Below are 17,770 nucleotides of genomic sequence, written 5' to 3'. Positions count from 1 at the left end.
CTGCCTGGCCTCTCAGTCAAACACATTCTATAGGAAATGCTCATGGATTGAGAGGTCCAGTCCTAAAGACCCATTGTGAAACTGAAACACACATCTAAAAAGCAAATTTTGGACATGAGGTTCATTCTTTCAGAGTAAAGGGTGTAGCAAGTGACAGGATTAAAGTAAAGAGGAACAGATGAACCACCTGAACCCACATCTGACACCAGAAACCTGTTTCATATGTGGGAAGAGAAAGGAAGGATTCAGATGAGTTGTGAGAAACAAATTTTTAGGGCAAATCAAGGTGCCTGAACCAGGACTAAGCATAACAGACTGAGCACATTTTACCAGTTTGCTACTGGAGCAAGTAAGCAAGGATACTGGAAAGGTACCTTGCAGTTAAATCCTAGTTTTTGACAAAATTACAATATGATTAAAATTAAAAATAGCTCAGTGCCACTTAAGTATATGTCACTGATGGATGAATGGGCAGGAAAATTGTTTCCTGTTTGTTTACTAGAAAAGAACATCTGAGCATACAACATTGTTGTCTAATATTGAAGTCCCAAAACAGCTGTAGTTGTTCTCAGCTACTGAGAAATTCAAGAGCAGCTCTAAGGAAAAAATTATTTGGAAATTATGCAGTGCACAAGGAGAGCAGTGACTAGGCTAACAGAGCAAGTGGTAAAGGAAAGTGGAGGCTGCCAGCAAATACAGTGCATGTTTAAACATGCTGCTCCTGCATACTGCAAAACAGCCAAGCTGCAAATCTCCATAAATCTCCAGGGACATAAGTTTGAACTTGTTCATTCCTACTGTAAATAGACTGATACATCCTGTAAGAACTTAACTAATTCCAAGTAGACGGGGGAAGCCTTTAAGATTTATATTTAAGGATTGGCATCTGTATGCTGGTTGTAAATGAAAGTAGTCTTACCTGAAAAGTTCCAATTTCTCTGTAAAACTAAGTAGATTATAGAGACTATATTAGGTCTTCACCACCATGTCACAAAAGATGAATGATACCTCTCAACATCAGTAACTCAAAACTAGCCATGCATATTTTAGATTACAGGGAAAGGAGATGACCTGCAGTGTTTTCCTTTAGATGTTTCTGAACCTTCTGACATCATCCACCACATTCTAAGTCTTTTTTAGCCACTGAAGATTGCATTTTGGATTTGCAAGTATTTAATAACCATGGCTATATTTGTTACCCACGCCGTTTCTTCATGCACAATTGTGCAAAGAGCCTTAATACACAGGACTCCTCTCTACCTCCATGGCCCTGGAGCCGTTTGTTCCAGCTGCCAGGAGCAGGAGGCTTCCTGAGAGGCAGGTGCAGGAGCCAGGAGCACATGGAGACAGGTGCAGGAGCCAGGAGCAGGTGTGTGCAGCTGTGCCCAGGGCACTGCCCGTGTGCATGCGCAGAGGGGCTGGGTTGCCTAACTGCAAAATGGGAACTTTCCACCTCTTCCTTTATTCCTCTTTCCTCCCAGAAACAACTAACAAACACCAGACTTCGAAAATCTCCCAGCTGAAAAGGTTGCTGGACTGAGAAAGTTTCAAGAATTTTACTTAAGAAATCTTTTTCCTAAAATGGTGTCAGCTAAAAAGTGTTTCTTTCCATCTGGAAATTAACAAAAATGCTTTGCCTTGCTGATGTAATATTTAGGTACACATTAATACACTAAACTACAAAGCATCCAAGGAACCCATTATCCAGGAAATATATCTTATGTTATTATCTACGGACATCAAAAGTAGAAAAACATTGGTGCTTTCAAAATAAGATCCTAATCCTTTTCCTGAAGGCAGGTTTCCTAAATAATAGCTGTTTGAATGGCTAAAGAATAGGTGGGAACGTTCAAAGGTTTAGCTGGCTGGCTTATGATTCTATAACTGTGCAAAATGTGTAAATTTCATCTAATCTTTCTCATCTTGCTTTCCAGTTTCAAAGTTTACTGGTCACATAGGTCACGAACTCTTTCAAACACAGTATCTATTTATTCTTTGTTTTTATACTGTTGAACACAATTGAATCTTTGCCCATAACCTTATAATATGAAACAATAGTGGTGATTAAGACAGGACAATTTTTCAGTTGTCAAGAGCTGTATTTGCGTGGCATGGCATTCAGAAGACTCACTCCATGAAAGGATTAATCAAAAGAAGTGTAACTGTAGTTTTTGAAGCAAGAGGAAATTGTTTTCCTAGGAAAACAATTTGGCTCCCATGCTCTTGCGCTGCTAGGAAAGGAACAGCATCAAGTTCAGTAGTGGGAAGGCAGAACTTCAAGGACAGCCCTTTAGAGACTAAAACCAGACAAGTTAAAATGTGACCTGGAAAAAGTCCAGGATTTGCTTTTTTACCTCCCTCCCCAATGGTCCAGGCTCCACATAGTTAAATTAGAATTGCCACCGTTTGTTAAACATTGAATGCCCCTCCCAAGTAGCAATAGGGTCTATAATTACTCCACAACAGGTCAAAAAGCTTTCTTGTTTCACCAAGTTCAGTAATCACAGGTTGTAAAAGTTCCCTCACTCCGAGCTTGAAGCAATAAAGTGACTAGTACAAGGGCTGTAAATTAAAGTGCACAGAGAAACAAATGAACTTTGGTAACAGCTTTTGCTAACTGGAAAAAAATAAGGGAAACTCACGAACTGTGAAAGTAGTCACAACACAAAAGCAATTTATTTCAGTGAGGAACAAAAAAAGCAAAACACCAATGGCATGCCCAGCTCTTTGAGCCCCACTCTCTGCTCTCCATTGTGTTGGTGCTTGTGGGATGAGATTTTCTGCCCAGCTCATGGGTGTATTTATTCACCTTTGCTTGGGGTATGACTGTGCACACAAATTAGAGTGAGGCAAGAGTGGGTGGGGATTTACAGCATGTTAACTGCTCCCTGGAAACTGCCTGCTGTGTGCAGGCTGTGACCCTGTTTCCATTGAGGAGTGCATGGCTTCAGCTCCCTGCCAGGCACAGTCTGTGGGCTCTTACTGGGGGTTACCTGACAAACTCTAAGTCCATGCCCTCGCTACCCCATGGCAGCCTGCACAAGCCCAGCCAAGCAAATTCAATGGCAGGCAGGTTTTATGGCAGCAGAACTCAGTGTGCCTTCTGATAACACCATCCTGAGGGACAGGACAACTCTCTGTGCAAACATCTGCTTCAGTTCTGCCTACTGCCCACAGACGTTGTCACGCAACAAAGCATGGTAAAAACTGCTTGGGACCATCTCAGTTTTCAACAAGTGTTTTGGCAAAGTTTCATCTCTATCTTCTTTCACAGAGGGAAAAAAATAAAGTATCTTAGATATCAAACCGTAATAATTTTAATGTAAAAAGAGCTTCTTTTACTACAACTTGTGATCTTCTGTTCCCCCCTAAGCCCTTTCCAAACACCACAAACTTGAGGGATTTGGCACAGTATGAAATTAGAAGGTTTGCCTTGCTGCTGTGCAGTAGTCTGGGTGAGGAGTTATTACAATTTTTACCCCTAATGCTGCTTATTTTAAGCAGTTTCGAATGCTGACAAAAGATGTTCTGAAATGCTGTCAGTATTAGAGCCATGGAAATGCATTTTCAGGTACTAAAGATGAGGGCAACAAACCTGTTACTGACCCCACCCTCTGCAGTGAAGACTAAGCCCTGGCAGAGAGGTGAGGATGCCACAACGTATCAGACATGTTGGTTTCTATAATCCTCAAAGACACAAATAGAACATACATTAATTGCATGAGCATTTCTCTCCTGTGGCTACACCCTGTCTAGTTTTGTGAACCTCTGAACCAACAGCCCTGTACCTCTTAGCAGCTACTCTTACCTTCTAAGGTCTCTAACCTTGTAGAGACCCAAGCTGTGGGGTTAAGGACAGCTTTGTCAGGGTTGCCACTGCCTCTGAACTTATTTCCATCTTCAGTGTGCATGACAGTCTTGTCAAAATGCACAAACACTGTGTTATTATTAAAAAAATAAGTCATGATCTAGAAACAGGCCAAAAAGACCCAAACATGTAAAATAGCTTCCTTTTTTTTCTGGTTTTTTTTTTGTTTGTTTGTTTGTTTGTTTTGGGTTTTTTGTTTTGGTTTGGTTTTTCCTTTTTTTTTTTTTTTTACAGTGTTTGGAAGTAGTTTAACAGTCTAACAGAAAGGCATGACTGCTTTTTTTTTTAATTTTATTTTTCTTGGCTCTATACTTGACCACCTCCATATGCACAAGACATTTAAGTTCTCCAGGACTCCAAATGTTCTCATTATACAAAGCAGTGTAACAAGGCTTACCTGTTTACTAGTGGTTTTCAAACAGGCAGGAAAAGTAAAATAGCAATAGAAGCAGCAGGTTTATTACAGTCCTTTGAGCAGCAGCATGTGTCAATTTATAACAACATGGAATCTTCAGAAAAACACACAATGCATAAGGTATTGTACATGATTTCTCAATATTGTCCTCTTCCTACAGTTCTTTCAAGGTTTCATTCTATGCAGATGACGAAGTCTGACAAAAAAAATGTCGAATGCAAACATTCTGAAGCTGTCCTAATAAAAAGTTCCTAAGCAAGTCTGTAATATAATGACATATATAGCAATGTCTGGCTGTCCAAAATACCTGTTGGCACTTTTGAGCATCAGTGTTTCTGGTTGTTTCTACCTTTGCCAGCCGTAACCAGTTAAAAGTCATGAATTTTCAAAAGCCATTAATTTTGTTAGAAAAAGACTAATGAGACTGTGCTTCCCAATTTGGTGTCCTACATGGCCTGTTTTCTAGGGATGAGACTCTGGTTATCTTTGGGAGGGTACACCCAAAACCAATCAGGTTTGCAGCCTCTGAAGAATCTCAGACCGGATTGCCAAACACCCCAGTGGCATTGATCACGCTGTGGCCACTCATCTCTGCGATCTGCTGATCACAGTGCATGTCACAGCCCCACCTTGCATGTTTCCTGATGCCTCGGGAGTGACTCACACATCCTTTCGACTTTCCCTGAAAGGAGATTCTGTCGCTTTTCTGTGCCTGGGGAGTTTCAGAGACCCCACTTACCTAATTTCTAGTGAAGACCTGGAAATTACCTCACCTCATAGCCCAGTATCACATTAATTCTTACTGGCTTCAGAAAGAGCTGGATTTATTTCCCTGGATCTGATTCCAAATTCACTGAAGTCAATAGAAAATCTCCCCCTGGAGTCAATGCCTCTTGAGCATTTTAGTGAATTAATACTTCATTTTCCAAACAGATCAGGATCCAATGTAAATTACAGAGCAAAAGTAGAAAAATACAGATCACTTGAGTTTTCCTAATGTAAGCTTGCACACTTTGTGTATGTAGAGTTTAGTGACCAAAACATTTTTCTTTTTGCTATAAAGTAGAGCCAGTAAAGTGCTTGTAGCATTTAAATTATAATTTGTCTGAGCTGTAATTATGCTTTAGTAAGAGAAAACCACAATGAGCCTACACTGCACTGCCTAATCAGCAGTCAGCTATTTGATAAGAGGAGGTATCTCCAACAGTTGATAAAATGATCCTGTTTATAACCAATATGCATGGCTTACCTTTAGAGCTGTGTGCTGAGGAAAGCTAATATAGAATAGCCATTGAACGTGGTCACGTATTTCAGCACAAAGAGGTAAAAGCACCACAAAAGGTACAAAAATGACACTGCCTCCCAACCCCCCAGACACCAAGGTACCTGTGTAATAAACTTCAACACTCAGGCCCTTGTACCTGCTTAGCCTCATGTCTGCTCCAGTGGCTTTGATTCTATTGAGAAGATGCCCTCAAAATAACCTGGGAAAAGGGTAAAATGAATTCTGTTGTGAGTGGTCCTTCATTTCTATTTCCTTGCTGGTGAGTGACCTCATGTAGAGAAACTCTCCTTCAAAAGTACTGAGCAACATTTAAAAAATCATTTCTTCACATCTGGAAATCTGGCAAGACCACAAAGTAGCAAGTATCAGCCCCTGCAAACTGGAGCCAAATTAAATGTTATCCTACAAAAATCTGCATGATGCCTCTATGTTTGTAGCAGAGTTATCAAAGCACTTTCTACAGGTGCTCACATTTTGCTACATGTCACAACATAACAGTGCCAAAACACACTGTGAGAGGCTCTAGTCCACACAAATCCCCTAAGACCATTCAGCCCCTAGATACTAAAGGTTGTAGCTATTTTCTGATTAAAAAATGCCTATGTGGTATTGGAAGGTGCTTGGAGAAAGAAGCAGGGCAACTTTCAGTAGTAGTCACTCCAAGATTTCAAAACTGCTTAGATTTGTAAAACTAGGCACAGAACAAGGATCAGGAGAAGAAAGGGAACTAGCTGTACCCAGCCCGTTCTGTTCCTCAACATTTACATATTAAAAAAATAAATAAATTAAATAAAGGCAAAAGCCTATCATAAAGTTTATTGGTCCCTTTTATCAAGGCTTACGTAGGTCAGCTTGACAATTCCATAATGACAAGACAGCTTTTCTCATCTTGACAAAAACAGTACTTTAATATGGAGTAAGAGGTTTTTAGTAAGGCAGGCATTTCTGAGCTTATTGATCCTACTCATCTTTCTGAAAAATGCCATCACTTGATGAAAGCCATACAAGAAGTTCATATCTGAGACTTTAGTCTTGCCAAGTTTTCATATTGCTAGGCCAAGCTTTCCTTTTGAGTCTTTGCCAAGTGTATCAGAAGAATATACTTATCATCAATCAGAAACCACAGAAAGAATCAAGACAAATGCTGCAAAACTCTGATTTGGGCTACACTAGGAGCAAATGCAAAGAGCAAAACCATACTCTTGGACCCATTTGAGACAGCAGCAGGGCACTGGAGATGAAAACATCACACAAAACCAGGTACAACACAAACACAGCTGCACAGAGAGACAAAACCACCAAGATAGCTCACTGGCAGTTTCACTTCAGTCTCACAAAGTTTTCAAACAGTTTCACTTACTGACGTCTCCACATGCAAAAGCAGAAACACATTTTTGTCGTACAGTGAACTGGTAGGAGGAAGCTTCAAGTCTTTGGGCAGGATGTCATTCTGGTTTTATCCTGTACCAAAAGAACTTGTTTTTCTAGGGTGCTAATATAGCTACCTTTTAGAAAGATCTAAGCATATTTTAACTGAATAAATAAACTCAAGGTTCACAAGGCATTTCCAGTGTACCATACTTATCTTTTTTCTTCCATTTTGACGTTACTTTTACACTTTTAAAGCCTGCAGCCGGCTTTTCTGTGCTTCCTCCTCGGCAACCTGGCCAGGCTCTGGCACTACCTCCCATTTTGTGGGTTCCCACAAAGCTGCGCTGCTCAGAGACAAAGCGCCCAGGACTGCTTTTCCCCGAGCGAGGAAATAAGGATATTGCAGTACCAGGAGCGAATCTTCAGAGCAACCATGAGCAAATAGAGCAAATCTACTACGTATTCCAGAAAGGAACCAAAACCGAAAATAAAAACTAAACGTGTGATCAGTGAAGAACCTTACGAAAGTATTTATTCTATATAGATAAGCATTTTTATAATGATAATAATAAAATAAGCTTTTTAATTTACTGAAGAATTATCAGAATTTATGTCAAGCACGGAGTATTTCACACGGCCCCTGGATGCGAACAAAGCTCACTTTAAAGTGCGAGCAATCCCTGCGAGCATTCCCTGCCCCTTTATGTCTGCTCTCAGCTCGCCGAGCGGGGAGTGGAAACACCCCCGAAGGAAGAGCCCGGGGCCACCGGGCCAGGGCAGAGACCCGGGGCCCGCCCCGAGGCTCCGAAGGTCAGCGGCGGGCGCGGGAAGCCCCGAGCTGGGAGGGCTCCGCTCCCTGCCCGTGTGTCACAGGACAAACACGCCCGGGAGCTCCCGGGATGAGTAACACTTTCCCCTGGGCGGCGGGGCCGCTGTCCCCCAGCTCGCCGCCACCCTCCGCCCAGGCGGGGTGGTTTCACAGCGCGGCTGCGGAGCGGGCACGGCCGCTCCCCCGTGGCTCCCGCAGGAGAGGCGCTGCTGAGGCCGGGAGCGGGCCCCGCCCTGCCCATCCAGTTTCGCCCAGGTGCGGCAGGAGGAGGGGGCGGCGGTGGTTTAAGAGCGCGCCCGGCGGGCCCGGGGGAGGAGCTGTTGCCGCCGCCGCTCCCCCCGCGCGTCCTCCCAGGTGTAACCGGAGCCGGGAGGGCGCGGCGCAGCCAGCACCAGCACCTGCGGAACCTGTCGGGCGGCTCACAGCGCTCCGCCGCCGCTCCGCGCACACACCGCTCCCGCTCTGCCCGCGGCCCCCAGCACCTTCCCGGCCTGCCCGCCGCCCGCTCCAGCCATGAAGCTGCTCTGCGGGGCTGCGCTGCTGCTGCTTTGCCTTGCCTCCACCGCCGCCCAGAGCTGTGAGTGCCCGCACCCGCCCGTCCTCTCCGCGCCCCGGGACCCCCTCCCCATCCCGGAACCCATCCCCGCTCCGGGACCCCTTCAGGCCCTGTGCCCCGAAGGCGACACCATTCCCCCGTAGCGGGCAGGAGCGCCCGGCCCCGATAGCGCCCCTTTGTCCGCGCCCCGAGGGGAGCCCCGGCACTCGGGGAGGGAGGGAGGCCGGGGGGACGCGGGGGAGCGGGCACGCCACGCCCGGCCCGCCCGGGGCCACTTTGTCCTGCCGTGGCATGGCGGTGCCCCTCACGGCCGCGGTGCCCCTCATGGCCGCGCTTCCCTCGCAGCGTGTGTGTGCGAGAAGAACAAGCGCGTCACCGACTGCCGGACGGACAGCAGCGGCCGGTGTATCTGCCAAGCCATCGGCTCCGGAGCCACCGTGGACTGCTCCACGCGTGAGTAAAGGGGCACGGCAGGGTGGGGGGGCATGGAAGCGAGCCCGCGGAGCGCCGGGGAATTTGTGGGAATGACCGCTGAGCTCCCAGCAAACAATGGAGGCAAGGGAGGAGTTGTTCTTCCTGGTCTCCCAGGTCAACTGGTGTTGGAAGAGAAGCGATCAGGGTTTCTCTGCTTGTACTCATGTAGGCTCACGCCTCCTCCTCAATATTTGTTCTCCAGTGGCAAGAACTTATTGAAGATGAGCGTTTAGCTTCCTCACAAGCGCATATCCTCACTTTTCCTACAAATCTAGAGGGGACAGAGCCTTGTGACAAGACCCACTCTGGGTTCAAGCTCAGCTGTGAGGAATGGAAACTGTAAATCCCAAGGCTGGGCTTGTTGGCCTTTGCCTTGAGAGGCTGCCATAGCCCAGTTGTATTGATTTTATACCCCACCTACGTATCAGCCATCTGCTCTGCCGTGTAATGGCTTCGGATCTGGTTGCCGCTGGTGTAACCCGGTGTTTGTGCGGACTCGGAGCTCTGCTTTGGACATGCGTGCTCTGCCGATGCATAACGCGACTTTCTGGCTGTTTTTAGTGACTTCGAAATGCCTGCTGATGAAAGCAGAAGTGATGGGCTCCAAGTCGGGTCGTCGTGAGAAGCCAAAAGATGCGTTTGAAGATACCGATGGTCTCTACGATCCCGAGTGTGAAAACAGTGGCGCTTTCAAGGCGAAGCAGTGCAATGGAACCACCTGTTGGTGTGTGAACACGGCTGGAGTTAGGAGAACTGACAAACACGATGCAGACTTGAAGTGCAATCAATTAGTCAGAACGATGTAAGTCTTTCAACAGGGTGTGCTGTGACACGAAAACATTCCTGTGTGAGGCTCTGCCTTGTGTGAATGATGCACTGGGGATGAATGAAGATGGAGCAATCGACACCTGGTTATTTGGCTGGGGTGTTTTTACTTCAGAAACAAGGAGATGTTGAATGGGTTTGGAAGAGACTTTGCTTGCCTTGGTTTTGTCTCATTGTTCTGGTTTTTTAGCCTGGGGTTAGTTTTTTGGTTTTTTTTGTTGTGTTTTATATGCATGTGCTTCAAGAATATTCATTGTACTTCAGGTGGATCATCATTGAAATGAGACATGCTGAGAGAAATGCTCCTCTGAACGCTGAATCTTTAAAGAAGTAAGTGATGATAGTAAAATGTCATGTTAGTGTATCTATGTCCCAGTAGATATCTAGTGTATTTCTAAATAGTTGCTATAAGCAGTGACGGACGTTTGTAAGACGTTTTAGAAGCAAGCTGCAGATTCTTCACAGAATTGCTTTAATTTGTATTGGAAACAAAGTAACTGCTAAAGAGATTCCCTTCAGTTTAAAATGGATCGCTAGTTTTTTCCCCCCTCAAATCAATATACTAAAAGAAATGGAAGGTAGTGGGTGAAACTGATCAGGAAGTAAACTGACAAAAATGGCAGAATGACTACATAGAAGCAGCATGAGGAAAAAGAGAGTTTAGCCTTTTTTTTTTTTTTTTTGTTAAAACCCCACTTGTAGCTATTGGATCGCCTCCTTTCCAAATCAAAAGCTGCTGCCCTCTAGCTCTTCTTCTGAGCTTTTCAAACTGTAAAGCTCTTTTGTCTGACAGAGATGTTTATTTTACAGTAAGTGCATCTTCACTGTTGGGAGTTATTGAACTCTAGCATGAAGAGAGCGCTCTGGGTTTGGTTGGGGTAGAGATAATTTTGTTGGTAGCAGTTGATGTGGTGCTGTGTTTTAGACGAAAATGGTGTTGATGAATTCACCAGTGCTTTAGCTGCTGCTGAACAGCACTTAGATAATGCCAGGGCCTTCTCAGGCTCTCACTCTGCTGCCCCAGTGAGTAGGGTGGGGATGGGCAGGAGGCTGGGAGGGGGACAGCCTGACCTGAATTGACTGAACCTATATAGCCTATATTGTATGATGCCACGTTCAGCAATAAATCCGGGGGAAAGTCTTTTCCCAAGTGGCAACTGCGCACAGGTTGGCTGGACGTTGATCTGTCAGTGATGACTGATTGCTTTCACATCACTTGAGGTTTTGTATTTCCCCCACCCAGCCCTTTCACTTCCCAGACTGTCTTTATTTTAAACGATGAGGGTTATTTTGGTTTTTGCTTTTTTTTTTTCCTTCCTCTCGCCCTTCTGATTCTTTTCCCGATCCTGCTAGGGAGAAGTGAGTGAAAGACGAGGTGAGGGTTTAGGTGCTAGCTGAGCTCCACCCACCACAGAGACTGCAGGAGAAAACAATTGCACCAGTCTTCTCTACTTGTCAGATGATATATGTGAAAAAATGCTGGTTTTACAGCCATGGCTTTGGTGTCCTTGCAGGTTTTTCACAGACACCATCACCAGTCGTTACCAACTGGATGGCCGCTACATAGCCAATGTTCTGGTAAGGGGCACAGAGAGCTTAGCAAAGTATCAGAACTTCATTTTGTTTTAAAAACTCGTGTTTGACTGATGCAATACAGCATGAGTTCTAGTAGAAGCTCTCAAAATGGCGAGCAGTAGCCAATGGCTGTATCTGAACAGAAATGCTGAGAAGTGACACTGCTCTCCTCAGTCTGTAGATAACTTCTTTGCTTCACTAGAAATGGAATTTGAATCCTACTGTAAACAGTTAGCTTGAGTTCAAGAACCATAGACTTTATCCAGGATGCAAGTTCACAAACTGGATCATAATGTTTTGGTGATTATTCAATAGCTGGATTTAAAGTACCTCTTTCTTAATACCACATTATTTTTTTTTTTCCAGTACGAAAACCCTTTAATTACTATTGATTTGAAGCAAAACGCCTCACAAAAATTAGCTGGAGATGTGGATATAGCTGATGTGGCCTACTACTTTGAGAAAGATGTAAGTGTGTCGTGGGTCAAACTAGAGGCTGGGTTTGTGTCTTGCACTGCACTCGTGTGTGCTGGCTAAAGCCAGGTGAATTATTCCTGTGATGAGATAAATGCCTTACTGCAATGTGAATGAGCAAGGCTCTATTTTCCTATCTGCTTTAGGTGAAAGGTCAGTCCATCTTTCATAATGATGCTGGGATAAATGTCAGCATTGACAACGAGCCAGTGAAGCTTGAGAAGACAGTGGTCTACTACGTTGATGAAATAGCACCTGAGTTCTCCATGAAGTCCCTGACTCCCGGCGTCATTGCTGTCATTGTGGTGGTACTGGTAGCAATAGTGGCTGCAATTGTTGTCCTGGTAAGCTCCAGCAAAGCAGAATGGTGCTGGTGACAATTTGGGAAGTAACAGCACACGTGTTTGGGTTCTGATGGAAAGTTTTCCTTTGTAAATTGGCCTGTTCTTTCAGTCGTGGGAGGTGGGAAACTGGTGATGGGCGCACTGTCACTGTTTCAGGTTACAGCTGAAGGGTGTCACCCGGAAAACAAGTACTGGGAACAGTTCACAGAGGTGAACAAAGTTCTTCCTGGTTTAAAGTAGTTGAGAGTGACAAACAACCTCCTTTGTTCCTACCTGACATTGGAAGGATAGGGAACAGGCAGCTCGGAGTTTGTGCTTTTCAAGCCAAAACCAGAGAAAGTTACTTGTATATCAAGACTTAAAAAATATTGCATCCTTCTGTTACAGGTCCTGACAAGGAGGAGGAAAGGGAAGTACGTGAAAGCTGAGGTAATTAATTTCTGTTCCTGATGTATGTGTGGGAAGGAGCTTGACCACAATCCAGAAACTTTAAAGTTTGTTTTAGGTTAAAAACTGGCTTTGGGTGCCTCAGGTGTGTTGAAGGAGACTGAAAGTATTCAAATTCTGCAGCTAGTTTTCACCTCTGTGTAGTTCTGCACTAGTTTCAAAGGCAGCTGGTGATTGCTTTTCCCAGGGCTCAGGGGGTGGGGTTCGTTTTTTCTGCAAGTTCTATTTTACATTTGTATAGCAAAGGGCTGTGCAATCCACAGGAAGTGCTGATAGTCTTGTTCTGTGACAAGGCCTTTACTGAGGTATTTGCATGGATCTCTCAGTTCCCATTGAGAAGCTGCTTCCCAATGGAATAGCAAATGGTGCTTCACCCAGGTGTGGAGCCTTTTGTGTAGGAATCCAAACAATGTTGTAGCAGCTAAACAGTATTGCCTGCTTCCTGCATGTGCCCTAAGTAGTGCTTTTTCCTTTTTTTTCCTTCTTTTTTTTTCCTTCTTTTTTTTTCCTTCTTTTTTTTTCCTTCTTTTTTTTTCCTTCTTTTTTTTTCCTTCTTTTTTTTTTCTTCTTTTTTTTTTTCCTTCTTTTTTTTCCTTCTTTTTTTTCCTTCTTTTTTTTCCTTCTTTTTTTTCCTTCTTTTTTTTCCTTCTTTTTTTTCCTTCTTTTTTTTCCTTCTTTTTTTTCCTTCTTTTTTTTCCTTCTTTTTTTTCCTTCTTTTTTTTCCTTCTTTTTTTTCCTTCTTTTTTTTCCTTCTTTTTTTTCCTTCTTTTTTTTCCTTCTTTTTTTTCCTTCTTTTTTTTCCTTCTTTTTTTTCCTTCTTTTTTTTCCTTCTTTTTTTTCCTTCTTTTTTTTCCTTCTTTTTTTTCCTTCTTTTTTTTCCTTCTTTTTTTTCCTTCTTTTTTTTCCTTCTTTTTTTTCCTTCTTTTTTTTCCTTCTTTTTTTTCCTTCTTTTTTTTCCTTCTTTTTTTTTCCTTCTTTTTTTTCCTTCTTTTTTTTCCTTCTTTTTTTTTCCTTCTTTTTTTTCCTTCTTTTTTTTTCCTTCTTTTTTTTTCCTTCTTTTTTTTCCTTCTTTTTTTTTTTCCTTCTTTTTTTTTTTCCTTCTTTTTTTTTTCCTTCTTTTTTTTTTCCTTCTTTTTTTTCCTTCTTTTTTTTCCTTCTTTTTTTTCTCCTTTTGTTTTCTCTATTTTTTCTTTTTTTCTTTTTTTCTTTTTTTCTTTTTTTCTTTTTTTCTTTTTTTCTTTTTTTCTTTTTTTCTTTTTTTTCTTTTTTTTCTTTTTTTTCTTTTTTTTCTTTTTTTCTTTTTCTCTTTTTCTCTTTTTCTCTTTTTTCTCTCCTTTTTTTTCTCTCCTTTTTTTTTCTCTCCTTTTTTTTCTCTCCTTTTTTTTCTCTCCTTTTTTTTTCTCTCCTTTTTTTTCTCTCCTTTTTTTTCTCTCCTTTTTTTTTCTCTCCTTTTTTTTTCTCTCCTTTTTTTTTCTCTCCTTTTTTTTTCTCTCCTTTTTTTTTCTCTCCTTTTTTTTTCTCTCCTTTTTTTTTCTCTCCTTTTTTTTTCTCTCCTTTTTTTTTCTCTCCTTTTTTTTTCTCTCCTTTTTTTTTCTCTCCTTTTTTTTTCCCTCCCATGGGCTTGTCACAGTTGGTTCTGTTAGTGTTGCATCAAATCCATTTGCTAGTGAAAATCCGGGCTGTGAAGTCCCAATCACTTACTAAGTCTTAAAGTTTAGAAACAGCACAGATATTGATGTCTCCTCTGCCTCCTCCCCTCCAGGTGAAGGAAATGAACGAAATGCATAGAGGGCTGAATGCTTAACTAAATCAACTGAAGGCAAACCAGATTACAAGAAAGAAGACAACAAAAACATTGGAGGCATGAATCTTAATTTCCTCCTGAAAGGGAGGCAATTGTGCTCACTTAATGATTGTTAAAACTCTTTAACAGCCAAGACTGGTAACCATTCAACTACTTTTACTATTTGTTGAGAGTTAAATGCCCCATCTTGCTCAAGTAAAACTTAACTCTTTCTCCCTGATTTTATTTTTTTTATGATGATGAAACGAGTTGACAACTGCTGTTACTAGGGTTTTGGAGCATACATGCCTAAATGGTTATTTTACCCTTGTGGGAGTTTTATTGAAAGTAATGATTTTGTAGCCATGTTGTAATGAGACTGTCTCCTGTGTAACTGAACACAACCTTTTTATGACAGTTTGTACATATTTGAAGTTGCTGTAACTTTTTTATGACTTGAATTAATAAAACTTTGAAACAGGCTTCTACTTCTTCCATGGTGAAATGATAATCTGCTAAATTATCATGCTTACAAATTTGTTGTTTGATTCCTTAAAGCAGGAACCTCAGCATAGTTGAAAATATTCTAGAACTCCAATTAGCAGTTTTTATTGGCCATCTAGTATCTCAATAGCATGATATTTTTTCTTAAAGCTGTGAAAAGTATGCAACAAGAGTGAAATGATAATACACAGATTGTTGTATAAAAAATCAGCAGGCTGAGGATGCAGTCATTTCAGGAATTCACAGACTGATCTTCCCAATGCTATGTAGGTATTTAAAATAAGCCTCTACCCTAGGACATGTCTGGTGCAGGGTTGGGGGTGGGCAGGCCTGGCATCTGATGGTGAGAGCAGTTTTTACCCCATTTACTGTGATTTTGTCTGTGGCAAAGCTGCAGCACAGCAAGGAGCTGTTTCTGCTGTTATTCCTGTTCTCTGCCGTAGCTGTGGCCCAGATTTCCATGGGCTCTGAGCCTCCCAGGACAGGAGAGCCTGCTCTGGCTGTCAGTAACCTGTGCCAGGGATGTTGGCTAGCAATCCCTCCAGCAAATCTGATTTATAAAGGAAATGCTGTAACTCCTGTTGCCAAAGAAATAATGAGATTCAAGATAAGGAGCTGAATGACAAACCTTGTTACTAATGTGGTGTTTTGACCCACCCTGGCTAAAACAGGAAAAGTAGGATAAGCTCCTGGGAGGGTATTCTGAAATGAAATGTGAAGCATGCCCCATGAGTGTGCCTGCTGGATACCACAGGGATCTTGCTGAACTGTGCTGGTGTCACCTCCACTGTCACAGCTCACCAGTGTCCCCCTCTGCCTCCCAACAGGGTGGTACCTCACATGCATGCATTGCTGTGGTGGAGATTGCCCAAAAATCCCAAAGTAGGGAATTTACTGGAATGTTTTGCAGCCTTTTCATGCAGCTTTATCAGTGATAATTTCTGCAGGGCAGGCTCTCCCTCTGCTGATCTGTAGCATTCCCTTTCTCCCCAGGTGTGCAGGCAATCTGCTGAGGTGTGATGAATTTTGTACAATTCTGTAAGCTGTTAATCAAATAAAGCCAAGTTTTCAGTAAGTTGTTCTTGTGGTGAGCTGTGTGTATTTCTGTCTTCCCCAATGCTTCAGTCTCCATCTCTACTTCCTCAAATGTCTGCAATATGGTATCCTCATCATTTCTTTCTTCTCCCCAGTATTCTAATGCCATTGTTCTGTGTCCTTCTCCCTCCCTCCCCATTTCTCACCAGGTTTTTTTCTGGCCTGTGGGATGGCAGGAGGTGTTGTGTGCTGTGCTTGGGCTGGAGCTGCACGTGTGCAGACTTGACTGGACAGGCTGGTCTGTGGCCTGGACCTTGTCCCAGTTGGTTTGTTTGAACATCATCTTCTCCCTGCTTTTCCCACACTGCAGGGAGGCATTCAGATAGATTTTCTTTTTTTTTTTTTACTTAGTGGAGCTTTTTGTGTCAGGCATGAAGCTTAGTGCTGTCACATTTGCCTGAAAATAGCCAAGGGATTAGAAAACCAGAAAGTTTACAGAAATTCTTTAAAAAACCCCAGAGTTTTAACTAAATCCACAACTGAAACAAATGCACAGTTTCTAAACTCATACTGTTGTACAAACATGGTGCTGCTCAGCTCTCAAAGTGATGATCAGTGATAGTTTTTTCATTAGTTTCCTGTTCTAAATAGTTTTATTGACTTTTGTATTTTTCTGCTTACTAAACACTGCACTTTTCCAGCCACATAAAAGCGTGTATTTATAGGAAAATAGAAAATGATGAGGGGGAAAATACCTCAGAAATTAGTGTATTGGTATCCTGGTATTGTATTTTATAGATTTTTATACCAAAAGGAGACTAATGTGATGAAATTCAAAGAAAAAAAAAAGCCATTATCAGATTGTGCCAACTTTCCACATATGCATGTGATAGTTCTTCTCATATATAGAGCAGTATGGCAAAAAATGATTGCTACTGAAAACTAATATGGTATTAAATAGCAAAATATTAAATTATCTCAATTTTGATACTGGAATACTGCTTTTAATACTATTGGAAAGCATTCAGCAAAGTTAAAAAGAGTGTTTCTTGTAAAAGAAACAGACAAATAGAACTTAATAAAGGACTAGTAGTCTCTGCATAAATTTTTAACTAGGTAAATATTCTGATACTTCCATCTGCCTTATTCATTAACTTCCTTACGTGAAGGAGCATATTTTTAAAATCTAAAGCTCTACAAAAAGCTGAGATACCACGTTTCCTCTCTTTTCACATAATGCCAATTTTGAGAAAGCATGTGAAGGGCAGATTGAAGGTGTATTAAGACTGGATAAATGAGGGGGTTTTTGTTACAGAGAGGGGTAGACACAAACTGCAAGAAACCCTAGTAATAATACATATCTTAGTGCCTGTGTACAACACAGGAAAATAGTGTTTGTATAGGCAAGGGCAAATCTATTACTTCCTTATGAATTATTACATTAGCAAATATGTATTATTATTATTACTGCAGAGTAAAATTAAATATATGTTTATGTAAAGACAATGACAGACTTTTTAGAAGAGGGTATGCTAATAATATATTTGAAAAAGCATGACCAATAAAGTCTATATAACTTTATTCTAAGACCTGAGTAATGCCAAAGCACAATTTCCACAGCTAGAAAATGAAAGGTCAGTGTTGCATGTGTGGGGTCTGTTGACTGTACCCATTACCCTCCTGAACTTCCAGAGTAGTTTGGTAAGAGAAAAAACACTGTTTGTGAACCATGTTTATTTATATCCTCACCTGCTGGACTTTGATCACCAGAACACAGTGACTTTGGATGACATGAAATGGCCAGAAGAATATTCTAGGGAACTGAAAATGCTAGCAGCTGTGCTGCTCCAGCTTTACAAGTGCTGGTCAGGGAATTCTAGCAGCTCCCAGGAGAGGCTGCAGTCTGGTCCAGGTCCATCCCAGGGCATGCAGGCAGTCAGGCTCACTGCAGGGGTGCCCTGTGTGTGGGAATTGTTGATGCCAAC

The 17,770-nt window shown here is 42.3% G+C and overlaps 1 protein-coding gene across 1 annotated transcript; it reads left to right on the top strand.

Annotated features, from left to right (window-relative positions):
* Positions 1-7,894: 7,894 nt before the first annotated feature.
* Positions 7,895-14,728, top strand: EPCAM (epithelial cell adhesion molecule). The gene is made up of 9 exons (XM_074536911.1): positions 7,895-8,345; positions 8,670-8,777; positions 9,360-9,600; positions 9,888-9,953; positions 11,138-11,201; positions 11,565-11,666; positions 11,819-12,016; positions 12,404-12,445; positions 14,226-14,728. Exons 1-9 carry the CDS (start codon positions 8,282-8,284, stop codon positions 14,265-14,267), a joined length of 927 nt encoding a protein of 308 aa, XP_074393012.1. The 5' UTR covers positions 7,895-8,281; the 3' UTR covers positions 14,268-14,728.
* The last annotated feature ends 3,042 nt before the right edge of the window (positions 14,729-17,770 follow it).

The sequence above is a fragment of the Zonotrichia albicollis genome, chromosome 3 (assembly GCF_047830755.1).
Source record: "Zonotrichia albicollis isolate bZonAlb1 chromosome 3, bZonAlb1.hap1, whole genome shotgun sequence".
Lineage (NCBI taxonomy): Eukaryota > Metazoa > Chordata > Aves > Passeriformes > Passerellidae > Zonotrichia > Zonotrichia albicollis.
The sequence above is the reverse complement of the archived record's forward strand: the minus strand, read 5'-3'. Positions and strand labels throughout refer to the sequence as shown.

Coding starts and splice junctions, on each gene's coding strand:
- EPCAM (XM_074536911.1), top strand. CDS start 8,282: ATGAAGCTGCTCTGCGGGGCTGCGCTGCTGCTGCTTTGCCTTGCCTCC. Junction 9,954..11,137: donor AACGCTGAATCTTTAAAGAA/GTAAGTGATGAT, acceptor GTGTCCTTGCAG/GTTTTTCACAGACACCATCA. Junction 11,202..11,564: donor GCTACATAGCCAATGTTCTG/GTAAGGGGCACA, acceptor TTTTTTTTCCAG/TACGAAAACCCTTTAATTAC.